This window comes from Ranitomeya variabilis, chromosome 6 (genome assembly GCF_051348905.1).
Source record: "Ranitomeya variabilis isolate aRanVar5 chromosome 6, aRanVar5.hap1, whole genome shotgun sequence".
In the NCBI taxonomy this organism is placed as follows: domain Eukaryota; kingdom Metazoa; phylum Chordata; class Amphibia; order Anura; family Dendrobatidae; genus Ranitomeya; species Ranitomeya variabilis.
In genome coordinates, this window is record NC_135237.1 from 400,278,494 (window position 1) to 400,305,834 (window position 27,341).

The following is a 27,341-nucleotide window of genomic DNA, read 5'->3' on the forward strand; positions in this document are numbered from 1 at the left end:
CTGCAATCCAGACAAGAACACAGCAAATAATCTTAGCTTTTAGTGACTTAGGTCGTATTCAGAGTTAAAGATGTTTTGGCAATTCAATTAGGACTACGCAGGAAAGCTTTGACGGTACGTTATAGCATCAAATCCCAGTTTAACTATTCTAAATGCAGCGGGATGTAGTACAAGATACTTTTTTTGGGGGGATGGAACCCCTAATATTTTGTAGGGAGCAGTAACTAGGCGCATACCATGTTTTACTGATTATTTTTGAACACTTAATTTTCTTAACCAAAAATCCCAATATCTTGTCAATATTTTATTTTCCTTAGGTATGAAAAGTCTGAATTCATTTACCGTAATTTCTCTTTCGGCATCAAAGCAACACACCGGACATGTACTATCCTTAGGCATCATAGTTTCTGACTTCTGAAATGGTAACAGGCGTATTTACTAAACTGTTACAGAGGAAAGCAGACATTGCCACAAACCATCTACAGTGAAAGATACAGGATTCCACCTAACAGGTTCTGAAGGTGAGGGTGCACATTGAGGCGTGTCATCCATTGAAGTACAATCTTTTCTACAATATGAATGACATCTCAAAGGAAAAATCCATCTTTAGATAAGAAACCCAGTTGTAGCATTAAATGAGATACAGCAGAAAATCAGACAGACTTCTTAAATGGGTCACACTCACAACAAAGGCCAGAGCTTCACAAAAAGGAGATCCCAAGACCTTGGCTTTCACAGTCTCATTAAAGAGACCCCTACTGCTTGAATGCAAGGGAGTAGGTGCAAATCAGAGGAAAGGGCGTGGTTTTATTAAAACAGAGTTAATTTAAATTGACAATGGAAGCCAAACCAAAGCTTGACCATATAAAAGGCAGTCAGGACACTAGGACAAGAGAATTGCATTTATTTTTTTTAAGGCAATCATGTAGAGAGACGGCTGTTAATACCTTGACCAGTTTCTATCTGCAATGGCTTGAAGTACTGAGGCCAGTGTAAACCTAGTAATGCAGAAGCCATAACCCCACTAAGAACTTACTGCTTTTGACGACGTCAGAAAGCAATTTTCTATAAAGTGGAATGTGGTGGAAAGCAAGAAAACACACTTAACCTATACTGGCATTAGCTCCATAAGACCAGATATTCCCTTACAATTTTGTTCATAGTTGCTAAAACTAGCCTTTTATTTTTGGAACTGATTCCACCAATTTTGCGTGCCAATTGTAATACAAAAAAAGTGATTTTTATAGGGTCTACATCACAGACTACAAAGCTTGTGCAGGTGGTTTTAGGTTTACTACTTTGACAAAGTGCCGCTAGTTTAAGGGTTTTCGTGGGTATAGGATGAGATGTATTAAAGTACAAATTATGTTTGCAGAAGATTCAGATTGTTATTGTCCCTGACAAAATAGATCTTACTATTAATCTAAACTCCAGACTGATGGGAAGAAACATTGCAACCTGCTGTAAAATACAATTGTATCTTAAGGTATCTCAAGCCATCTTGAGAATATCCTTGAGTCAACGCTTCCGTTCCAAAATAGCCAACTTTTGGAAAAAGCATAAATTAGAGCTAGTCTAACATTAAATGTGAAACACCAATTTGAAATTGCAGTGCATATTACCTGGACAAAAGGCATAAGGCAAAGTGCACACAATGTAACTGCACTACATTTTTGGAAAATTGCAAAAAAAAAAAAATTACAGTGGTCACATGTCAGCATGGCCTAAAGTTGGAGGTTTCTACACAGACTAATGGTGTTCACCAACTTGTCCTCAAGGTCCACCTTTAACCGCTAAAGTAGACAATGTCTCCATTTGAAAAATTATACGTAGATAAGCCGGATTACTCACCGGTAATGCTCTTTTAATGAGTCCACGACAGCACCCCACATGAGAGAGAGGGATCCGCCCATAGGAACAGGAAACCTACAGAATAAAAGGAGGCGGTCCCCTCTCCTCCTCAGTTTAGTTTACAGAGTATAAAGAGGGAACCGCAAAAGCTTTAGTATTAATTCTTATTCAGCAAAATATCTTAAAAACTCTATACAACCATTATTTGTGAATTAAAGAAAGGGCTGTGCATAATCAGGGAGGGTTGTAAATGGGTGCTGTCGTGGACTCATTAAAAGAGCATTACCGGTGAGTAATCCGGCTTTTTACCCTTCGCCACGACAGCACCCCACATGAGACTTTCAGAGAGTCATTACTCGGGTGGGATTACTGTACTAAGCACAGCTCTACCAAAGGTCAAATCAGAAGATGAAGATAGATCAAGTCTATAATGGTTGTAAAAGGTAGAAGGTGTAGACCAAGTTGCGGCCTTACATATTAGATGGATCGGGACATCCGCTTGTTCCGCCCAGGAGGAAGCCATGGCTCGTGTTGAGTGCGCTTTAATACCCACTGGAGGAATCTCGCCTTTTGATGTATAGGCCAAGCAGATAGCATCTCTGATCCACCGAGATATGGTAGCTCTCGTGACCCCATGTCCTTTCTTGTGGCCCTGAAAGGAGATAAACAGAGCCCTACTCTCCCTCCATGTTTGACACCTTTCTATATAAGTCAGGATGGCTCTTCTGACATCTAAGGTGTGGAACTTATGTTGTTCAGGGGTTACAGGAGAATCAAAAAAGGAAGGGAGAAATATTTCCTGTGACCTGTGGTAGGTGGATGCTACCTTAGGGAGGTATGAGGGGTCTGGTTTTAGGACTATTCGATCATGGAATATCAGTAAGAATGGTGGGTCTACTGATAGGGCCTGGATGTCGCTAACACGTCTGGCTGAGGTCAGGGCTACCAAGAGGGCTACCTTATATGTGAGGACATTTAGAGGTATAGAATCTAGAGGCTCAAATGGGGAGCTGGTTAAGGCTTCTAGCACTAGATTTAAATCCCACGGAGGTAGACGGGGAATATGTACCGGGTTACTTCGTTCACAAGACTTAATGAATCTGGAGACCCATCTATCAGCGACTATATTATATCCATATAGGGCTCCTAACGTTGATATCTGGACTCTTAAGGTGTTCACTGATAATCCTAATTCTCTACCTTTTTGTAGGAACTCTAGAATAGGTGTTATCGGAACCTGATTAGTGAATGGTATTGTATGAAATTCTAAGAATTTTTTCCATACCCTGCTATATATCAGGGTGGTAGATCTTTTCCTACTTAGTAGCAGGGTTTTTACTAGCTGTTCTGAAAAACCCCTTGAGCTTAGTAACTGCCGCTCAAGTTCCACGCCGTCAAGTGAAGCCCTTTCACTTGCGGGTGGAAAAACGGCCCCTGGAACAGTAGTTCCCTGTCCAATGGAAGAATCCATGGATCGCATAGACACATGCTTTGGAGGCAGGAGAACCACGGCCTCTTTGGCCAGAAGGGTGCAATGAGGATCACCCTTGCACGTTCCCTCCTGATCTTCCTGATCACTAGCGGAATTAGAGACATTGGAGGAAAGGCGTAAGCCAGTTTGAAGTTCCAAGGATGATGTAGGGAGTCCAGCATGTCTGGATGATCCATGGAGTTCAGGGAAGCGAATCTTTCTACCTGTCTGTTGCCTCTTGTGGCAAATAGATCTATCTGAGGCACTCCCCATGCTCTTGTTATTAGTCTGAACACGGTTCTGTTTAAGGACCATTCTCCCTGGCGCAGCCTGTTTCGACTGAGGTAGTCCGCTTTGGTATTTTCTACTCCTCTGATGTGTAGAGCTGTTAGGGACGTAAGATGAGTCTCTGCAAACTGGAAGATCTCCCCTGCGATGGTCATCAGACTTCCTGACCGTGTACCGCCCTGACGGTTTACATAGGCCACTGTGGTGGAGTTGTCTGAGAAAACTCTTACATCTGCTCCTTGAATCTGTGGAAGAAAATAATTTAAGGCTTTTCCTACTGCTGTTAATTCTTTCCAATTTGACGAACATGATGATTCTGACTGATTCCAGGTATCCTTGACAATGTCATCCTCCATATGTGCACCCCATCCCGTAGGGCTGGCGTCTGTAGTAATTATTTTGGATGGATCTACTATCCACGGTACACCCCCTGAAAGGTGTCCCATATCTAGCCACCAGGATAGAGATTCTATGACATCTCTAGAGAGTTCGTTTACTCTCTAGGTGTCCTTTCCGTCCCTGGGCTGACAGTACTTCGTACTGTAATTGGCGGGTATGGAATTGAGCCCATGGTACAGCCGGGATACATGAGGACAATGATCCTAGTAAGGACATAGCCTTCCTTAGTGTCATGTAGGGGTTTTTTATTGCTTCTGACACCTTTGACTGTATAGTCGTTTTCTTTGAATGCGGGAGGAAGCTTTTTTGACTTACGGAGTCTAGCTGGATCCCTAGAAACATTTGAGTAGTGTCTGGATTCAGTCTGGACTTTTCGAAGTTGATAATCCAACCCAACTCCTGCAGGGATGAGATTGTGTTAGACAACCGCAATTTACATTGAGCCACAGAATTCCCTATCACTAAAAAGTCATCCAGGTAGGGTATTATTAAGGTGTCCCGTTGGCGTAGATGAGCCATTACCTCTAACATCACTTTTGTAAAAATGCGGGGGGCCATAGAAAGCCCAAATGGCATTGCCACGTATTGGAAGTGACGAACCTGTCCCTCCAGGATGACCGCTACTCTTAGATACTGCTGGTGTTCGGCACGTATAGGAAGGTGATAGTAAGCATCTTTTAGGTCTATCCCGGCCATGACACACCTAGGAAACAAAAGCTTGATGGTAGAACTAATGGATTCCATTTTGAAAGTGTGGTTACGTAAAAAGGAATTTAGTTTTTTGAGGTTTATGATGGTTCTGAATGAACCATCTGGTTTATTGATCAAGAATAAAGGGGAATAGAACCCCCTCCCTTCTTGATCTCGGGGAACCTCTACCAATACTTTTTTAGATAGAAGCGACAGGATCTCTGATTCCAGAGCTTCTTGTTGTTGACCTCTTGGAGATGTTACAATGAAAGAATCCCAAGGGATCCTATCAAATTCTAATCTCAATCCGTTTCCAATAATGTCCAGAATCCAAGGACTAGATGTTATCAACTTCCATTTAGCAAAGAAATATTTCAATCTACCGCCCACTTCATAATTAACGGTACTTATTACGTTTTTGGTTATAGGATCCGGAAAACAGAGCACCTCTTTGTTTTGGATCCTTTGCTTCCCAGCGCTCCCTTTGTTCAGTAGGTTTGTTCCTGGTGAAGGGGCGCCTCCTGAAAGCTCTCCTGTAAGAGGGAAGGTACTGGTTAGGGAAGCCTTTCTTCCGCTCTCCTGCCTTATTTAAGAGCTCGTCCAGAGTTTTCCCAAATAGGAACTCACCCTGGCAGGGGATCGCACAAAGTTTTGCCTTGGCCTGTGCGTCCCCTTTCCAATTTTTCAACCAGAGTGCTCGCCGGGCTGTGTTTACTAGGCCGGCTGACCTGGCTGTTAGACGTAGCGAATCCACCGATGCATCGGCTAGAAATGCTACTGCATCTTTCATTAGAGGGATTTTCGACAGAATTGTATTTCTCGAAGCTCCACTTCTAATTTGTTCCTCCAGCTGCTCTGTCCATACTAGCAGTGACCTTGCAGTACAGGTGCTAGAGATGGCTGGTCTAAATGCCCCCGTATTAGCCTCCCATGACCTCTTAAGTAAGGCTTCTGCTTTTCGGTCTAACGGATCAGTTAGAGTCCCTGAGTCCTCCACAGGCAAGACCGACTGTTTAGAAGTTGAAGCCACTGCCGCATCAACTTTTGGTATCTTTTGCCAGGAATTAAGTTCTTCGTCACTGAAGGGGTAGCGTCTTTTAGCAGAGGATGGCAAGAATCCTCTTGTATGTTGTTTCTCCCACTCTTTTTTAACCAGCTCCTTAATTGTGGGTATGGCGGGGAAGGACCTTCGTTTTCTTTGTCCTAACCCCGCGAACATGATGTCCTGCGCTGACTTCTTTCCCTTCTCATCTGGGCACCCCATCGTGCTCCTGACGGCTTTAATTAAACTGTCCACACTACTATTTGGTAGACAAAGCCCTCCTTCATATTCCGATGAACTTGGCTGGGACTCCTCTTCATCAGAGGATTTTTGTACTGTCTGACTCCGAGCTTACTGGAGATCGGGACCTGCTAGGCTGACGGGTACTGGTGCTACTTGTATGGGCCAGACCTTGCATCTCCTCACGAATTATGGCTCTAACGTCAGACGGAGTCATTACGTTTTCTTGCCGTAAGGTCAATACGATGCACTCTGCACATAACCTCTTAGTATATGAGTCCGGGAGGGGTTGCAAACATAAGGCACATTCTCTGTGTTTGGTTTTATGTGTCCTTTTCTTAGTCTAGAGGAAGGGGATATAGGAGGAACATATATCAGCATATGGGAAGAGACTCTTAAAACTCACCCAGTGAAGCTGACAGGTACCGGTTCTGGAGGCGGATTCTTAGCTGAAAGACCTTTCTGTTTGGTGGCAGATCGCTTTTCCTGGGATCGATCTCCACTTTTGGTGCTGCTCCTGGTGCTTGTCTCCTTACTGGGAGACTGCTCTGTAGCAGACAAGTGCGCTACATCGGCCGGTGAAGCCATACTTACACACACCGGCCGACGCTAGCGCTGCACTTTTAAATCTGGCGCCGAATCTCCTGCCTCCCCGGACCCAACCCGGAAGTGCTCCAGCGGCTTCCGGGTTAGACGCGCCGCTCCTCCTTACCATGCGGCGGCTACAGGATAAGAAGCCGGCCGCTGAGCGCGCGCGTCCTCATGGATCCGGGCGGCCCAGCGGCACCGAACCCGGACCATGGCGATGATCAGACGAGGGGGGAGGCTGCAAACAGTGGCTCCCCCGCCGCTGCCTCTGGTACCGCAGCCCCTGCCGTTCCACCAGAGACCGACGCAGGCGGGTGCATGGCCCAGGAATCCTTTTGGACTGCAGGTACTTCGGGTTCCCATAGAAACAGGAAACCTAAACTGAGGAGGAGAGGGGACCGCCTCCTTTTATTCTGTAGGTTTCCTGTTCCTATGGGCGGATCCCTCTCTCTCATGTGGGGTGCTGTCGTGGCGAAGGGTAAAACATATCTTATCCTGCAGTATAGTTTTAGTAATGATTTGTGAACTAATCTGGGCAGTTTGGAAGGATTTCTATAATGCAGATCGCATGCACTCCCTACTCCCATTTCAGACGGACCAGCCCAGTCAACTAGCCTCCCCCTGCTCCAGCGATGGTCACTCAGGAGCATCATCATAGGGACATGTGCAGCCAATAACTGACCCGCTACAGCAGGGGACTGGCTGCAATGGTTGTGTGTTTTATGGAGGGATAGCAATGCTGCAAAAGGAAAAAAAAAAGGCCAAGTACTAGGCAACATTTGGAACGGCATGGGAACACCGAGGCAAGTATTACACATTTTAATACTATGCAGAAGATGGTTAAAACATGCAGTATATGCACAAAGTTACTGAGCATAATGTAGAAATTCTTCTCATCTTCATTTCCAACTTTTCACTAGAATTGAATTTAAGAAAAATGCCTGTCTATTACAGCATAGCTGAAGCCTCAATGCAGTAGAACACTTAACAGAATGCAAATGTGTTTCTTTTTTGCAAATGTATTAATAGGGAACCAATAGGGAGATCAGAAATAAGCTGTGAAACCTGTGAATGCAGCTAGTAACTTCCTATGCTCATAGGTGGACAGGTGCTTTAAACACAATTATATCTTCTCTAGTGTTGTCTTCATTGTGCAATATTTATGTAAGCCTATATACAGAAAACTAGCCATTTACATGGAGTTTGACCCGAGTCTCCATTGTCCTGAATGTTTCTTGGTTAGCCTCAAACCATGACTCTCAGAAGGACAGAACCAAAGAATGCAGGATACATTGAAATAATTTTGCAAGTTAGTTAAATTTAGAAATATTAATTCCGATTATGTTAAACAGAAAGTTGCTCTATGAAGCATCTAATGGGTAACTGATAAGTGTCCCTAGCAGCCGACCCATGACGACCAATTGCAGTGTCTTGATTGTGTCTGGATCAATCAATGGGATGAAGTGGATGACAAGCTGATAAGACTGCAGGTCACCACTTGTCATGTCAAGTTGTATTCAAGCAAAGCAAACCACCATGTCTTGCCAGCTACAAACACGCTCCAAGCTTCCTCCCCATTTCTGTTATTCGGGGCATGTTAAAGTACAGATCTCTAAACAAATAAGGCTTCAGGAAATTAAAAGCTTTGCCTCCAAGGTGAGTGAGCAAAACTGGGTGAATCCAGGACAGATCTGTAATATGAGCAATCAAATCCCAAACAAATCGGAGCACAGCAGCAGAGATTTGATACGCAAGTTAAAAAAAAAGTTACTATTACTAAGACTGTCAAATCTGTAAGCGCTCAATACATATACATGAATAGCATCCTTACGTGTTCCAATAAGGTGTGAATATTGCTAAATTTCTGTGCAATTAATAGCACATAAATTTTGTAACATTTCCCCATTCCTGCCCAGCTTTACCATTTGAAAAGTGTACATGGTTCAGAGATACAAACACACACTCACTCCGTGGCTGAAGTACATTTCTTGTGGTGCATCTTAATCAGGGCTAAAGGGTTTTGTTTTTTTAACTGATGCATTTGTGCCCCAATCTCTTCTATTACACGGAGACTCAGGAGTTTGCATGCCACAGTCCACAACTGCATAAGGCTACATTCACACGTGTGACACGTCCTAGTGCTGCAGGTTGTTTTTATTGACAAATTTGAGCCACACACATAAGTTTTAAAACTGGGTCTTGTAAGACTCAAAGCCGCTCATATTCTCATGACATTTTGCAAGTCAGACTTTGACATTAATGTTTACGGTAATGCAATTAGTAAAATACACTTTACTTCTATCTGATACACTGTTAATGAATAAAACTAGACCAAGTTCACATTAGCGTTTGAGTCCGCAGTGTGGTGCTGCGGACTTTATTCCTTAAGCTCCGCCTACTTCCGCATGCATCCTGTGTACCCATCTTTAACCCCTTCGTGACAGAGCCAATTTCGTACTTAATGACAGAGCCAATTTTTACAATTCTGACCACTGTCACTTTGAGGTTATAACTCTGGAACGCTTTAACGGATCCCGCTGATTCGGAGATTGTTTTTTCGTGACATATTGTACTTCATGTTAGTGGTAACATTTCTTCGATATTACTTGCGATTATTTATGAAAAAAACGGAAATATGGCGAAAATTTTTAAAATGTTGCAATTTTCAAACTTTGTATTTTTATGCCCTTAAATCAGGGAGATGTGTCACAAAAAAAAATAGTTAAACAACATTTCCCACATGTATACTTTACATCAGCACAATTTTGGAAACTTTTTTGTTAGGGAGTTATAAGGGTTAAAAGTTGACCAGCAATTTCTCATTTTTACAACACCATTTTTATTTTTAAGGGACCGCATCACATTTGAAGTCATCTTGAGGGGTCTATATGATGGAAAATAATCAAGTATGACACCATTCTAAAAACTGCACCCCTCAAGGTGCTCAAAACCACATTATAATAATAATAATAATAATAATAATTTTATTTATATAGCGCCAACATATTCCGCAGCGCTTTACAACTTATAGAGGGGACTTATACAGACAACAGAAATTACAGCATAACAGAAATCACAGTTCAAAACAGATACCAGGAGGAATGAGGGCCCTGCTCGCAAGCTTACAATCTATCACATTCAAGAAGCTTATTAACCCTTTACGTGCTTCACAGGAACTGAAACAATGTGTTAGGAAAAAATGAACATTTAACTTTTTTTTGCAAACATTTTACTTCAGAACCATTTTTTTTTTTTTTTCACAAGTGTAAAAACAGAAATGTAACCATAAATTTTGTTGTGCAATTTCTCCTGAGTACGTCGATACCCCATATGTGGGGGTAAACCACTGTTTGGGCGCACGGCAGAGCTTGGAAGAGAAGGAGTGCTGTTTTACTTTTTCAATGTAGAATTGGCTGGAATTGAGATCGGACACCATGTCGCGTTTGGAGAGCCCCTGATGTGCCTAAACAGTGGAAACTCCCCACAAGTGACACCATTTTGGAAACTAGACCCCTTAAGGAACTTATCTAGATGTGTGGTGAGCACTTTAAACCCCCAAGTGCTTCACAGAAATTTATAAAGTAGAGCCGTGAAAATAATAAATCCTTTTTCCTCAAAAAGGATTTTTTAGCCTGCAATTTATTTTCTCAAGGGTAACAGGAGACATTGGATCCCAAAATCTGTTGATTAGTTTGTCCTGAGTACGCTGATACCCCATATGTGGGGGGGAGGGGGACTGTTTGGGCACCCATCGGGGCTCGGAAGGGATGGAGCACTGCTTGGAATGCAGACTTTGATGGGATGGTCTGCGAGGTCATGTTGCATTTGCAGAGCTCCTGATGTACCTAAACAATAGAAACCCCACACAAGTGACCCCATTTTGGAAACTAGACCCCCCAAAAAGCTTATCTAGATGTGTGGTGAGCACTATGAACCCCCAACTGCTTCACAGAAGTTTATAATGTAGAGCCATGAAAATAAAATCATATTTTATCCACAAAAATGATCTTTTCACCGCCAAATTGTTACTTTCACAAGGGTAACAGGAGAAATTTGACCCCAAAATTTATTGTGCAATTTATGCCGAGTAGGCAGATACCCCATATGTGGGGGTAAACCACTGTTTGGGCGCATGGCAGAGCTCGGAAGGGAAGGAGCGCCGTTTTGGAATGCAGACTTTGATAGAATGGTCTGCGGGCGTTATGTTGCGTTTGCAGAGCCCCCGATGTACCTAAACAGTAGAAACCCCCCACAAGTGACCCCATTGTGGAAACTAGACCCCCCCAAGGAACTTATCTAGATGTGTGGTGAGAACTTTGAATGCCCAAGTGCTTCACAGAAGTTTATAATGCAGAGTCGTGAAAAGAAATAAATCTTTTTTGTGGAAAAAAATTTTTTAGCCCTAAATGTCATTAACTTCTTAACAGACTGCCATAGCCGGCAGACTCTAAGGCTGCTATTTAGCTTTGAATTGCCATGGCAAACATCAGGACCACACAATCATTATCTGAGGGTGCTGATGGGGATAAAGAGGAAGCCCCACACTCAACCATTTATATACAGTCACTATTAACAGTAGCATCTAAGGGGTTAAACAAATTTGGATGGTGCCAATGCTGATCGTGGCCAATTCAGCAAGTTGTCAGCTATAGTGTACAGCAGACAGCTGCTGGGTTGTCACCTGCATGGGGATGCTATTTTATAACTCAGATCAGTAAAAAGCCATTGGCGGTCATAAAAGGGTTAAGTGGCTGGAGAAACAGACATGGCCCATCGAGATACATAATCAATGTTTGCCACGTAAATAAGAATGCTTTTAGAGCGTTCTAGTGGCATACATCTTACCAAAGCAACATGCCCGCTGCCTTGGGGTCATCCTTGATTCAGAGTTTTCATTCACCCCCCACATCCGATCACTGGCTCGCTCTTATCTGCATCTCAAAAACATTTCTAGAATTTGCCCTTTTCTTACTTTAGACTCTGCAAAAACTCTTACTGTCTCACTTATTCATTCTCGTCTGGACTATTGTAACTCTCTACTAATCGGCCTCCCTCTTACCAAACTCTCCCCGCTCCAATCTGTCCTGAATGCTGCTGCCAGAATCATATTCCTCACCAACCGTTACACCGATGCCTCTACCTTGTGCCAGTCATTACACTGGCTACCCATCCACTCCAGAATCCAGTACAAAACTACTACCCTCATCCACAAAGCACTCCATGGCTCAGCACCACCCTACATCTCCTCTCTGGTCTCAGTCTACCACCCTACCCGTGCCCTCCGCTCTGCTAGTGACCTCAGGTTAGCATCCTCAATAATCAGAACCTCCCATTCCCGTCTCCAAGACTTTACACATGCTGCGCAGATTCTTTGGAATGCACTACCTAGGTTAATACGATTAATCCCCAATCCCCACAGTTTTAAGCGTGCCCTAAAAACTCATTTGTTCAGACTGGCCTACCGCATCAATGCATTAACCTAACCATCCCTGTGTGGCCCATTCAAAAAAAACAAAAACAAACCACAATCAGGTTCCTCTCATCATGTTCTCATACACTTTATGCAGTTTATAGCACTCTGTTTGTACTGCTACATACTTAGGCAGTTAACTGGTTCATGCAGCTTTACATGAACACCCGAGCCTTACACTATGGCTGGTCCAAATAACTAAAGCAATTGTTACCATCCACCTCTCGTGTCTCCCCTTTTCCTCAGTTTGTAAGCTTGCGAGCAGGGCCCTCATTCCTACTGGTATCTGTTTTGAACTGTGATTTCTGTTATGCTGTAATGTCTATTGTCTGTACAAGTCCCCTCTATAATTTGTAAAGCGCTGCGGAATATGTTGGCGCTATATCAATAAAAATTATTATTAAAAATTATTATTACCATCCACCTTTTCGGAATCCCGGTACATCACTGCAGTAATAGATAATGTAGGGGTCTGCCACTGGGCCAAAATGTGTTTTATATGCATTGCAATTAAATTAAGAAAAACATTGTGCAGTATAAGGCCATGTTCACATGTTCAGTATTTTACCTAAGAACTTGTAAGCAGAAACAAGGAGTGGGTGATAAATACAGAAGTGATTTGTTTATTATACGTTTCCTGTGTTAGGGGGCTGCTGGTGGAGCTGGGAGAATCATCTGTTCACACATGGGTAAGCACTGGGACTATTATTTGATTGGTACTAACTATAGGGGATTGCACTTTTGCATTTATGTTTTCCATGGGTCCTATTTAGAAGAGGAGACTTTCCTCTTAGGCTACTTTCACACTAGCGTCGGGCTCGGCCCGTCGCGGTGCGTCGGGCCGAGGTTCCCGACGCTAGCGTTGTCTCCGCCGCACAACGGGGGCAGCGGATGCATTTTTCCAGCGCATCCGCTGCCCCATTGTGAGGTGCGGGGAAGTGCGGGGAGGTGGGAGCGGAGTTCCGGCCGCGCATGCGCGGTCGGAAAAAGCGGACCGTCGTGAGCAAAAAACGTTACATGTAGCGTTTTTTGGTCCCGACGGTCCGCCACAACATGGCGCAACCGTCGCACGACTGTTGCGACGTGTCAATCCGTCGCAATACGTCGCTTAATGTAAGTCTATGGGGAAAAAACGCATCCTGCAAGCACTTTTGCAGGATGCGTTTTTTTGGCAAAACGACGCATTGTGGCGGATTGCAGTTAACGCTAGTGTGAAAGTAGCCTTAGGTGCCCTGATTACTATTTCCCATGTGTCCTGCCCGGGATGTAATTTGTTTCTCCTGCACTATCCAGCATACTTACATGCTTCCTCCACACTCTGTATGTACTATTATAGTATTTTACTATTCAACTTGATGTTATTGGTCATAAAATATATACCACTTTTAACCACTATGTTTTGTGGGATGTTCTTACTCCGCTCTCTTGTTCTATATGTATTTTGGAGTTTTCCTGCTGGTCCCAAATATTTGGACAGTGCTATTGGGGGAATGATACCGACCTACTCGGCTACAAGTCTATTTTTTGCTTGACGATTTTTGGTTAGATTTTCCTGTGTTACACCTGATTTTTTGGGTTACAAATACGGATATAAAATACAAACTAGTAGAAAAGTTTGCTTTTCAAGTGAAAAAAAAATTATATGGTTTTGATTCAGGGATTGACAAAAAAGTGCCAGTAGTGAGCGATTATGCCAAAATTAACCCCTGCGTGACGGAACCAATTTGCAGCTTAATGACCAGGCCAAATTTTTACAATTCTGACCACTGTCACTTTATGAGGTTATAACTCTGGAATGCTTTAACGGATCCCGCTGATTCTGAGGTTGTTTTTTTCGTGACATTGTACTTCATGTAAGGCCGGAGACACACTGGTGCGAGAGACGGCCGAGTCTCGCTGGTTAAAAGCAAGCTGTGGCACCTGCATTCCGGAGCTGAGCGTGCAGCTCCATGTATTGCTGTGCGGCTGCACACTCCGCTCCGGAGTGCAGGTGCCACAGCTTGCTTTTAACCAGCGAGACTCGGCCGTCTCTCGCACCAGTGTGTCTCCGGCCTTAGTGGTAACATTTCTTCGATATTCTTGCATTTCTGAAAAAAAAATGGAAACATGGCAAAAAAAATTTAAAAAAATTTTGAAGTTTTCAAACGTTGAATTTTTATGCCCTTAAATCAGAGATGTCACACAATCGTTAACTAACATTTCCCATATGTCTACTATACATCAGCACAATTTTGGAAACAATTTTTTGGTAGGAAGTTAAGGGTTAAAAGTTGACCAGCGATTTTCATTTTCACAACAAAATTTACAAAAAAAATTTCAGGGGACCATCTCACATTTAAAGTCACTTTGAGGGGTGTACAATGGGTGCTCAAAACCACATTCAAGAAGTTTATTAACCCTTTACGTGCTTCACAGGAACTAAAGCTATGTCGAAGGATAAAAAAATTTAAACATTTAACTTTTTTTTTAACAAACATTTTACTTCAGAACCAATTTTTAATTTTCACAAGTTTAAAAGAAGAAGACGAACCACAAAATTTACTGTGCAATTTCTCCAGAATACGACGATACCCCATATGTGGGGGTAAACCACTGTTTGGGCGCACGGCAGAGCTTGGAAGAGAAGGAGCATCGTTTGACTTTTTCAATGCAGAATTGGCTGGAATTGAGATCGGACGCCATGTCGCGTTTGGACAGCCCTTGATCTGCCTAAAAAGTGGAAACCTCCCACTATTTTGGAAACTAGACCCCTTAAGAAACTTATCTAGATGTGTGGTGAGCACTTTGAACCCCCAAGTGCTTCACAGAATATTATATTGCAGAGCTGTGAAAATAATTCAATTTTTCTTCCACAAAAAATTAAAGGGCTAAAAAATAATTTTTTTTTTCCCAAGGGTAACAGGAGAAATTGGACCCCAAAAGTTGTCGAGTTTGTCCTGAGTACGCTGATGCCCTATATGTCGGAGAAAACTACTGTTTGGCACACGTCGGGGGCTCGGAAGGGAAGTAGTGATGTTTTGGAATGCAGACTTTGATGGAATGGTCTGCGGGCATCATGTTACGTTTGCAGAGCTCCTGATGTGCCTAAACCGTAGAAAACCTCCACAAGTGACCCCATTTTGGAAACTAGATCCCCCCATGGAGCTTATCTAGATGTGTGCTGAGCACTTTGAACACCCAAGAGCTTCACAGAGCTTCACAGAAGTTTGACGCAGAGCCGTGAAAATAAAATCATTAATTCTCCACAAAAATTATTTTTAGCCCCCATTCCCCCCCCCCACAGGGTAGCAGGAGAAACTAAACCCCAGAAGTTGTCCAATTTGTCCCAATCCCAATACACCCCTAACCCCAACTTTAGCTTAACTCACTTTAGCCCAACTGTAACCCTAATTGGAAAATGGAAATAAAGAAAATGTATTTTAATTTTTCCTAACTAAGGGGGTGATAAAGGGGTTAACTATTTTTTTATTTTGATCACTGTGATAAGGTCTTTAAGGATCTTCAAGAAATGAAGAACTATCCTCTTTACATCCAATGAGTGAAGAGTGCTCCTTCTCATTGCTATAGTTTTGGCAATAAGTTGGCAATACAATTTCATGATTTCTATGGAAGTCTGAAACAACTTTGGGAAGGAAGGCAGGATCCAGTCTTAAGATGATACAGTCCTCTTGAATCTTCAAATATGGGTCCCTTATGGAGAGGGTCTGAATTTCGCTAAAACGTCTTGCCGGTTACTAACGTCTTGCTACTAAAAAGAGGGCCTTGAAAGTTACCGATCTTAGGTGTGCCTCGTCTAGGGGCTCATATGGCTCTTTGCATAGTCTGTTCAAAACCAGCCTGAGATCCCAGGGGGGTACTTAGCTTCGTAATGTGGGCTTGAGATGTTGAGTGGCCTTAAATCTCACTACCCAGGGATGATTGGCAAACAAAGTCAAAGGAGGAACTCAGGGCTGAAACAGTGTACTAGGCCTTAAACCTTTATCAAAGCCAGACTGAAGGAGGTCCAGGCTCCGAGGATTATCTGGGCCCTGAGAGATGGATACTGGAACTGTACTCTGAGCAGAACTTCTTCCAGACTTTGCTTTATATTGCTGAAGTTACCGGCTTCCTGCTCTTTTGTATGCATAAGAGACTCATATTCCAACCCTGTGCCAAGGCGTCTATTCCTGTTGGGCTGTGTCCCGGATTTCCTCCTTCATAATGGCCGATGATGACTCCCAGGCCTTCTTGAGGAGATCCTCTGATCTCTTGTCCATTTAGTCCATGAGCCGGGCCAGATATCGGTACCACCCGGAGTGACTAATTTTCTTTGGTATTTTTAGGTAGATGCATGTCTGTAGTTTATTTTTTGATATGATAGCCCTTACATATACGTAGCTTATTAACCCCTTCAGCCCTAGGCCTATTTGTACCCAAGTGCCTAAGCCAATCTGACCTGTGCCACTTCATGGGCTAATAACTTTGGAACGCTTTCACCTATCCAAGCCATTCTGAGATTGTTTTCTCGTGACATATTGTACTTCACGTCAGTGCTAAATGGGAGTCAATATATTTTACCTTTCTATATAAAAAAATGCTAAATATTCGGAAATTTTGGAAAAATCGGCAATTTTTTAACTTTGAAATTCTCTGCTTTTTACAAAAATACTGATACCCCCCATAATAGTTATTAATTTACACTCCCCACATGTTTACTTCATATTGGCATCATTTTGAAAATGAAACCTTATTGTTTTACGACGTAATAGGGCTTATAGTTTTATGCGCAATTTTTCACATTTACAGCAAAACCCACTTTTCAAAGGACCAAGTCACTTCTGAAGTCACTTTAAGGGGCTTACATAACAGAAACCACCCATAAATTACCCCATTTTGCAAACTACACCCCTCAAGCTGTTCAAAACTCATTTTTAAAAACTGTTAACCCTTTAGGTGTTCCACAGGAATTTTAGCATGAGCCAAGAACCAAATATGACGATATCGGTACCACCCGGAGTGACTAGATGTAGTATTTGTAACAAAATTTAATCCAAGTTATGTAAATACACACTGAACATGTCATGTGCATATATATATATATATATATATATATATATATATATATATATATATATATATATATATATATATATATATATATATATATATATATATATATATGTTACTCCATAATATCTTCAACATCGGACTCTGAATCTGACTGTTGTTCTACTGGCTCGTCTTCAGTACCCTTGTTCTGGCATGTCTGTAATCTGCACATGTCTGTGCACTTCAGGCCATTGCTGAGGCAAGTACACTGAGGAAGTTCACATGACCGCACACACTTGCAGGACAGTAGCTGTATAATAGCTTCTGGTGCTGGTGCCCCTTGCATCCACTTGACAACAAGCTTTCCGTCGTTATCTATCATCCAACCGCAGTCTGTTGGGTTTGCAACCCATGGCTGGCTCTGCAGACTTCTCCTCCAGATCGCAGCCTGGTAGTTTGCACGCAGTGCATGCATGAAAAGGCAGTCCTGGCAAGGAGGGAGTTGACTTGACTCTACCACTCCACGTCTGGCACAGAACAGCTGATAACGGAGCCTGTTTACCTCAGTTGTTTGGGTAGTTGGCAGGTACATGTGGCAGGTGATTTCCTGTAACTTCTCAAAAAGTTCGGTAGACACTTCCCATGAACGACCAACTTCCTGAAAGGCATCCTGGTATGTCTTGTTCATCTTCAACTGCTTGAGTGTCGTCATCTTCCCACGGCCAGCGAATGCACTGACGGTGTCACAGCCTGTAAATGCATGCATACCAATCAATGAATCACATACGCTGCCTCCCAATGTTCGGCTCAGAGTGGTGATATCCAGGAATCTTGTCCGGTTCTGTGTACCGCATTTCTGGAACAGGTGGGATGGGATTTTGTGGCACATGCCCAGACACAGGACCATGACATCAGTATCCTCCGAAGTGATGATGACCGACTTGTAACCAGATTCTGCTGCATGAAGAGCATGGAGAAGGAGGCGTGTGTCTGCTTCTTCTTGATTTGACTTAAGGTCAGCAGCCTCTTCCCACTGTTCTTTGGTGATCTTAAAGCAGAGCTGCTCACATGTGACATACAGCTCCTTCTCCTCAAGCTTCTCCCTGTGGTGTTTCGCCTTCCATTCTTCTACCAGAAACTTTATGAGACTTGCCTTGTTGGAGGAACTACTTAGAAGCTTTTTCCACTGCTGGATGTTGTGCCCATGTTGAATGTTCTTGAAATGGATCCCTGTGCCTTCATATCTGTTGACTCTTTCTGTATCTTTGATGGATGTCTCCTTGTAGACGTCAAAGACAATATCAATGCGCTTGCTCTTAGCACCCTCATGGATAGCGCGACTCATTGCTGTGCCTGCTAGCTGGCCAAATGTTGCATTGTTTCCCTTCAGTTTCTGAACCAGGCTCATCCCATCAATGATGGTTGCAGAGGGCTCGGGGATCACTTCTGCAGGACGAGCATTCCTCTCCAACTCCCTTGCGAGGGCAGCCTTGTTGGTCTTGCGGATAGACCCATCACCATTGGCAAGTGCCCATGGCAATGGACCCAGGGGATGAGTCAAGACATCACTCATTTGTAGCTTTCTGTTCTCAGCTACAAGTATCATCTGGCCAAATAGGTTTCTGTCAGCCTTCAAAATTACCTCCTTGCCAAGACCTTGTCTGCGTGTCTTCATTTGGATGTTAGAGAACGTTTTAAGTTTGTTCTTCGTCATCTTGTCATGAAACAATGTAGTTGGCTTATCGGTACCCAAACGCTCATCCTTGAATGTTTGATATGCATCATCTCCTATACTGTATGCCCCTTGAAGGTCTTTGGCTACATCTGGTGGTGCTACAGTCGCTGTTGACAAACTGATAAGTTCACCATTATGCTCTTTGTTGAAGGGGTTCACCCAACCTGTCTCCAGCAGTTGAACGAAAGATTGGACATCGGCTTCATCTCTTCTAATCCTAGACACCTGTAGGTCTGAATGGCTGAAGTCAGTATATTGTTGGCCTACCAGGGCCCTCAGCTGCCTCAAGTACATACTGCGGTACTCTGATGTCAGGTAGAACCTGGAAACAGCTCCAACTTTGAGGCTGAAGCCTTTTGTGCCCCCTGGTGTCTGGGTGTCTTTGTTGATTGTCTCTTCAATGGTCTGGTCCACAGGAATTCGTCCAAAAGGATTCTTGCTACCGATCTGGACCGAAAAGCCACCTTGCATGAAGTATTCATGGACCTCTGGGTGTTCTATGGGCAGCCGAGACATTGTGGCATAGTAATAGGTTAGGTATCGGGCATAGTTGACCTTGTCATAGGCAAAACACCATGGTATCATCTGTCGGATTGCTCCTAGGTGAAGCATCCAGTTGCCTTCTCTTGAAGCTCGAACCAGGGCCAGCATGGTCTCGACCATGTCCAAGTATGACATCCAGAATGCTGAGAGTTGTTCATTTCTGAGGGTCTCAAGATAAACTTGAAAGAGCTTCAGGGTAAGTGTGCAAGATTCATTATCCAAGAGCTTTTCGAAGGATCCCTGCGACACACTGATGCGAAAGTTTGTGATGTTCTTCAGTGTTTCATCCAGATGGTGAAGGTCCCTTGCATGGTTTTCTTCTAGCCATGGAAGGAAGTTTTTCCATGCAAGCCTCATAAGTGCTTCATAGACCAGCTTGTGTAGTCTCACTGCTCTGTTGTACCTCCGGCCGTCCATCACTCCAGACACTGATCCTTCAGCGATTACACCGGATTCAACACACAGATCTCTAAGGCCTGCATCCTGAAATCTGTTCCCTATGATAGAGAGGAGATTACAGATTGTGTGGAAGACACCCATTCTAATTATAATGTTCTTGAACTTCTCCTGTTTCCAGATAACCTCGGCAGCTTTGGCATAGAGTGCTTGATCAAACACACACACAATTCTGTTAAGCTTCAGGGTCTGCATGATGGCATGTGTTTGCTCCAAGACTTCATTCACAGTGGACATGGCTGTTGCAGGAGCATTGATAGTGGGCAGGTAGCTTACAGTGTCCTGGGCCACTACAATGTCGCTGCGGATTTTTATGTTGAACCCAGTCCAACTGCTGGTGGTCTGATCCTCATGGTCTGACATTCTAGCCAGAAGCCAGATATGGTTTTTGGTTTTTGAATCCTGGACCTCCTTGGTAGTGTTAACATTCGAAGTCTCAATCCTGGGTGGCTCTCCCCGCTGCCCAACATTGTATATCGGTAGCATTAATTCTGTCAGAGTTATGCTTCTTTTCTTCGACTTGGTTACATCTGGCAGGACTTTCTTTGTCACAGAGCATGCAACATTGGACATTGGCCTCTACAGAGGGAGATAGGAGCTCTGCAGAGAAGACCGGAGAGTCCTGTTCAGCACAGAACGTGTATGTGTCAGTGTGTGTGCGTGTGTTGGGGCACCTCAGGGTGTCTTCAAATGTGACATAGCCCCCTAGATTTCTTCCAGTAAAATTTGCACTCCAAAAGTCATTTGGCGCTCCTTCCCTTCCGAGGCCTGCCGTTCCCCAATACTGCAGTGTACGACAACATATCGGGTGTTGTTGTGTTCGGGAGAGATTGGTGAACAAATAGTGGGGTGCATTTTTTGCTGGTACACCTCTTAAAAATAAAAAAATGAGCCTAAAATGACACCTTCATGTAAAAAATGCACTTTTTCCATTTTCTCAACCAAGTGTTTCCAACTACTGTGAAACACTGGTTGGGTCAAAGTGGTCACTATACCCCCTAAAAGATTCCTTGGGGGTGTAGTTTCCAAAATAGGGTCACTTTTTGGGGTTTCCACTGTGGGGGTACCTCAGGCAGCCTTCAAATGTGACATGGCCCCCTAGATTTCTTCCAGTGAATCCGCCACCCAAAAACCACATAGCGCTCCTTCCGTGTTGAGCTGTGCTGTGTGCCCATACTTTAGTTTACGAGTACATGTGGGGTGTTTCTATAAACTGCAGAATTAGGGTAACCAAGTTTGGGTTTGCCGTTAACCCTTGCTAGGTTGCAGGTAAAATTGGATTACAATGTAATATCTGGAAAAAAAATGAAATTTTGAAATTTCGCCTTCATTCTGCTAAAATTCCTGTGGAACACCTAAAGGGTTAACAGTTTTTAAAAATGAGTTTTGAACAGCTTGAGGGGTGTAGTTTGCAAAATGGGGTAATTTATGGGTGGTTTCTGTTATGTAAGCCCCTTAAAGTGACTTCAGAAGTGACTTGGTCCTTTGAAAAGTGGGTTTTGCTGTAAATGTGAAAAATTGCGCATAAAACTATAAGCCCTATTACGTCGTAAAACAATAAGGTTTCATTTTCAAAATGATGCCAATATGAAGTAAACATGTGGGGAGTGTAAATTAATAACTATTATGGGGGGTATCAGTATTTTTGTAAAAAGCAGAGAATTTCAAAGTTAAAAAATTGCCGATTTTTCCAAAATTTCCGAATATTTAGCATTTTTTTATATAGAAAGGTAAAATATATTGACTCCCATTTAGCACTGACGTGAAGTACAATATGTCACGAGAAAACAATCTCAGAATGGCTTGGATAGGTGAAAGCGTTCCAAAGTTATTAGCCCATGAAGTGGCACAGGTCAGATTGGCTTAGGCACTTGGGTACAAATAGGCCTAGGGCTGAAGGGGTTAATAAGCTACGTATATGTAAGGGCTATCATATCAAAAAATAAACTACAGACATGCATCTACCTAAAAATACCAAAGAGAATTAGTCACTCCGCTTGGTACCGATATCGTCAAATTTGGTTCTTGGCTCATGGACTAATTGGATCCTTGAGGCCAGACGAATCCTCGAAACTCTAGCCACTGGTATATCAACCTTCGGCACAGATTCCCATACTTTGGGTTCCTCTGGATCGATTGGAAGGCGGTATTTAAATTCTCTTGGGACAGCTTCTTTCCGACGTCTTCCCATTCTTCCAAGATCATCGCCGTTATGTGGTGATTGACTGGAAACACTTAATGTGAGCCCTAAGTCCGCTGAACATCTCGTCTTGGATTGATCGAGGTTGTGTGGAGTCTTCCACCTTCATGGTGCTTCTGACAGCTTGCAGGAGCATGTCTGTTTCCAGAAGAAAACAGATACCTTTCTTTCTTTCTTCTGGAAGTACGGCTGAGGAACATCCGCCTTCCCCTGAATCCGAAATAGAGTAGGCCGAGACTACTCCTTCCTCCGAGCTTGGATCCTCTTCCCATCTGAGTCTCTTAAAGGGGGGGGGGGGGGGGGTTACTGTGCTGGTACTAGTGTTGACACTGTAGTCTGCCCTTCTATGATCATGGATCTTATGCTGTCCAGGAAAGAGGTCTGTTCCTCTTTTAGTAGCCCCGACACACCCATCGCATAGGTTTTTTTTTTTTTATGGTGTCCTTCTGGGAGTCTGGTCGAACATAGGGGGCATCTGTTAGCCTTCCATTTAACTATTGCTGCTGAATGCTTAGGCACTTTATAGATCTATTTTAGGATAAAGAAGGCCGTGTAGCTCTGAATCTGGCTGACCCTAGGAAACTCCACTATGTTCTCACATCGTCCGTGGCAAGCTCTGAGGACTGGACGTCAGGAAGGTTAGCACACTCCATTTTTACCAAGTCAACTGTGCTGTCAGCTGTCCGTCTTTAAGTAGCCTTACCCGGCTTCAAGACATGATACATCCTCCTTCTGAGGTCAGCTGCTTATGATCCTGTGAGAACAACCTCCGGCCATAGTGCACACACTCCCAGTGGAATGAACACTGAAATCCATGGGCTCCAGACTCCTGTCTTTAGCTTCGCCTCCCCGATGCCACAGAGTCATAATTCCAACCAGCCCAGGCACCTCCCAGCCATCGGTGTCACCGCGGTGGATTTGAAGGGCGAGATGCCGGCCGCTCTGCCCCCGAAAGTCATCACTGGTGCGCCCTTGTTGACGCGGTGCGCCTGAAGTTCCAAGATCAACACCGGCCGCCTGAACAGCAGCTGTCTGCCCAGAGCACCCTAGGGAGGGATGCGGCAGAAGATGGGAGCATCAAACTCGCCCTGCACTGAGGGACCTCCCTCGGTATCAGTGCTGCTTGCGGAGTCTGTCCGTGGACCGAGCCTCTGCCATTCAGCGCCCTCTGGAGAGGGATAAAGCTGTTCCTGGGAGCCCTGCTCTACCGGGTTACCAACAGGATCTTCAGATAGGTATGTTTCACCCTTCTGCGCTCCTATGTCTGTCCCTGATAGGGACAGGAAAACACTGAAGGGTGGTGGAGGGGAGATTTAACCTTTGTTCTTGTCCCCATCTAGGATATGAAGGACAACCTCCTGGTGTTGCTGTCAGGAGGGACGTCCTGAAAAAAAAAAAATAAACTTTTGCAAGTGAGAAAATATGAGGTCTGAATGAGGTCTTAGAGAAAAAAAACACAAAACAAAACCTCAGCCTTCAACATAGCCAGGTAGGTAATTCAATAAGGCCTAGAAACAACTGACCCAGTATGTGGCAGTCACCTCCGTCATCAAATTCAAGATTAGACAAATTCTAAGCAATTTAGAAATTAGGAAGATGCTGTCACTGACTAGTTTCATCTCTCCCTGAAGAGGCGATCAGATTGCTTTAAGGTACAAGAGCAGTTGCCATATACTTAAATCTTGCTTGAACTACTGCCAGCCAACTGAGGGGGGCAATCCTACTGCAACTACTAGGGAAGTAAAGGATTTTTTGACTACTGGTCTTGCTATTCTTCAAATAAACACATCTTATTGACCCAATGCCCATTACAAACTAGACTTTGGAGATCAAAAATGCAACCTACTGCACCAAATATCCAAATATGCATTTTAGCATTTCGATTCTTGAATCCATAAATCAGAAATATTAGTTCTTTCCTACTGTATATATATGCATTATACCACAGCTCATTTATTTAAGAAGTTGTGATCAGAAGATTAGGAAACCAAGGAGAGATCAATAGTAATTAATTAGTACCAGGATGTTATCCAAATTGACCACTGTTCTCTTTTGTATTAAGTCAGGAAGCCCATAAATGTGCACCTATTAAAAGTTATTCCATATAGGTAAAATTTTTACTTAGTCCTAAGTGAATAAAGTAAAATTAGTTTGGCCTGCGAGTGAGCCCGGTAAATAAGAGAATGAACTTTCTTCTAATTCCACCCATCAATAAGCACAAAACCAGAGGGAATATAGAAAGTGAGCCGACTTAATTGCCATGAAATGTTGCCAATTGGAGCCTTTAGGCAAAAAGGGGGAATTGAGTAAATCAGATCATGGAAAGAGCTGTCTATAGAAACACATAAAACAACTTCATCGTCAACAATCAGTACAATTTGGGAACAAAGAAAGCAGAACAGTTCAGCAGCGCCAACTTCAGTCCACCTACCTCTTGTCTATCATTTCAGTGACAGATAATAGACTCAAAATCAATAGGAATAGTGTTCTTTTAAATCTTAAATTAGCTCCTTAACTAACCAGTTAGAATTTTTATAAGCTTGGTGAATTACAGGCATTAATGACTTCCCAGATCTCAGAGCACTGAAAAGGCCAAGTTTAATGTGTCATTTACTGACTCAGACAAACCAGAAGGATGGCAAAGAAATGCACCAAATTGCATGATAAGGCTAGAAAATAATAAAAAGGGTCCCATGTAGTTAGTGAAAATCTTATGGGGGAAATCGAACATTCAATTTTTTATTTTATTTTTTACCAGGCAAAGAACACTTTCACTGTCATCTATTCCCTATTTGATACTATTTTTAGTGGAGTAATAGATCTTATTGTGTCATTGTTCTATATTACAAAAGAAAAAGGTATATCCATTTCACAATTCTTTTTCTAAAGACATGACCTACTTATCCATTTCCCCTTGCAAGAGATTACATGCTACACTTCAACCATAAAAGCTTTAGCTGATTTTCTAGACACACCCACAGATCTCGAAGAAATGATCTGCTGCAATAAGACACTGCAAAGAATAACCTTATGCATTCTGCTTATTCACACAGGGATCATTATTCCATTATGCTGAACTGTACTTTGAAAAAAGTGGAATATACGGTACTTAATTCTGCCTGTGTAACTAAAATATAATTCCCTGCACAAGTTGGAATATGGTCACAAAAACAGCCGGTACATTGGTTAACCCATAATAGACATGTATAAAATAAAAAAAATTACAAAAATCCAAGAACGACCTGTGTGGGAGCTCCCCTTTTCCAATTTGCAAACATTCCACCATTATTCAAAAAAGGTGGACTGCTGCTTTATCATCTATTGACTTCAGCAGCATCTTCAGATTACCACATTGGCACCACCATCCAGTCCCATCTAAAAAGGTATACAGTTTTAGGTACAACTGAGGTCCCCTGCATGACATTGAGAGAAAAAAAAAAAAAAAAACTACCAGTGGATTATAGCTTCTTTAAATTGACCTAAAAATTAAAACAAAAAGGTTACCCTTTAATGTCATAAGCCAATAGTGCTCATGAAAATAAGTTTACAATATTGGGAAAAGAAGCAGCACCACACACCCAAAAAGCAATAAGTCAAAAGAAGAAAAAAAAAAAAAAAAAAAAAAAAGTAGGAAAGGCTATAGTAGTAATCTTACAATATAACAACCTGAATACCAAAATAAGAAGTACCGTATGTTATTGTATAAAACCATAAAGTACAAGAAAAATTTATATAGAATGGACAATTTTTCTTCAAAACAGTTTCGGTATTTAGATTCCCACAAGGAGTTATACATGTGGAGTGCCAAACAATCTCCCTACAAGTCAATGTAGAGCTAGAAACTAATATAAATACATGGGTAAAGTGATAAACAGCCAGAATATTGCAGATGGGGGGGGGGGGGATACTAAATGGCAGTAAATACTGCCTGTAATAGGGTTTGAGGGCTGAAAAGTCAGTTTTTCTTCAAACGAGTGCCATCTGTATTTACAGAAAGCGTTTGTACCCATGAGAGTCTATGGTGTAGGTCACACAGCCGTTTTTTTCCCCCTCGGCCCAAGCGGTTTGCACAAAACACAGATTTATTGCTCAGTCATTTTTCTCCTACACAAGAGACTGCCAGTTGAAACTTTGATTAAAAAAAAACAAAAAAAAACAGTTTGGTCAGAATTTTCGCTTATGAAACCAGTCTGAAAAACATACCCAAATGATAGCATTTGTATATCATTTTTATTTCCAACAAAGCCATAGACATGAATTTGAAAGTCTGATCAGACACGTGGTTCAACATACAAGCCTCCATGATTGTGAGGATCGCTCGTTCGAGAAGAAAAAAAAAAAGCAAGTGACCTACCCCAGACAGACAGCACGTGTATGAGAACCAGACATCGGAATGCTCTTAAAAATAACATTTGTTGATTGATTTATTCTGGCAATTTGCAAAATCTCCACATCATCCAGATTCCCTCTACTTCTGAGAGAAGCCGGCGGAATCTGTTGAGCATGCACTGTTCCCCAGCGGCTGGTGCTGAAGCCGGCTCATCATTCTCCCCTGCTCTGCCGGCAATTGGCAGAAGAGAATGATGTCCAAACTATGACAGCAGGTGGGCGCTTTTGGGACGCTTACCCCCATCATCTGACACCTGCTGCCGCTAATAACAGTGACAGTAGGGTGCAGATGATCGGGGTATTCCACAGCCACCGCCTGCGATCAAACTAAATAAATAAAAAACAGAAGTGGGTTTCCCCCTATTTTCTTAACCCAACCAGGTAAAACTCACAGCTGGGGGCTGCAACCCTCAGCAAGGTTGGTTATCAAGAATAGGGGGGTCCCCACGCTGTTTTAATTTTAATAATTTTTTGTTTAAAAAAAAACGGCGTAGGTTAGAGTTTAACATGGCTGTACTTATTCTTCACACAGTAGTTGTATAGTTAAAGATGTATGACCGATCACGGAAAGTTAGTATGGAATATAAGAGGATCCATTTGGCACTGTTTTCACAATATACCGCATTTGATTCTTTTTTGAATGTATAATACACAGAACCTTGTAACAAAATAAGTTCTGTCATAGGGGTAGCGATCCTACACAAAGGGCCAAGCTCCTACACTAAGGAACCCATCAACCAGACTAGAGAATCAGCAGTGTCAAGTATCTGCTCTTGGTGCGCCACTTTAAAAACTCTCAGACAGCTTGTCCAGGTGCCAAGACATCAAAATACTTCAGCTGCCAAATTCTTAAGGGATGTAAGACACAGGATCGCTTTTAAATCTATAATCCAATGCCAGCATTAGTCACCACAAGTGTTTTCCAAGTTAATGAGCAGCCAAGGTTGCTGT

The 27,341-nt window shown here is 42.8% G+C and overlaps 2 protein-coding genes across 6 annotated transcripts in view; both read right to left on the reverse strand.

Annotated features, from left to right (window-relative positions):
- LDLRAD4 (low density lipoprotein receptor class A domain containing 4) overlaps window positions 1-27,341 on the reverse strand; it is a 465,509-nt gene that overhangs the window by 406,385 nt on the left and 31,783 nt on the right. The gene's annotated exons all lie outside the window — the stretch shown is intronic.
- The window catches only part of LOC143783289 (uncharacterized), a 72,656-nt gene continuing 48,337 nt past the window's right edge, over window positions 3,023-27,341 (reverse strand). The window contains exons 2-4 of the mRNA XM_077271697.1: window positions 4,610-4,712; window positions 4,325-4,408; window positions 3,023-3,855 (exon numbers count right to left, since the gene is read on the reverse strand). Coding sequence (XP_077127812.1) covers window positions 3,217-3,855; window positions 4,325-4,408; window positions 4,610-4,712 — 826 coding nt within the window. The 3' untranslated portion in view covers window positions 3,023-3,216. The remainder of the gene's footprint in view (window positions 3,856-4,324; window positions 4,409-4,609; window positions 4,713-27,341) is intronic.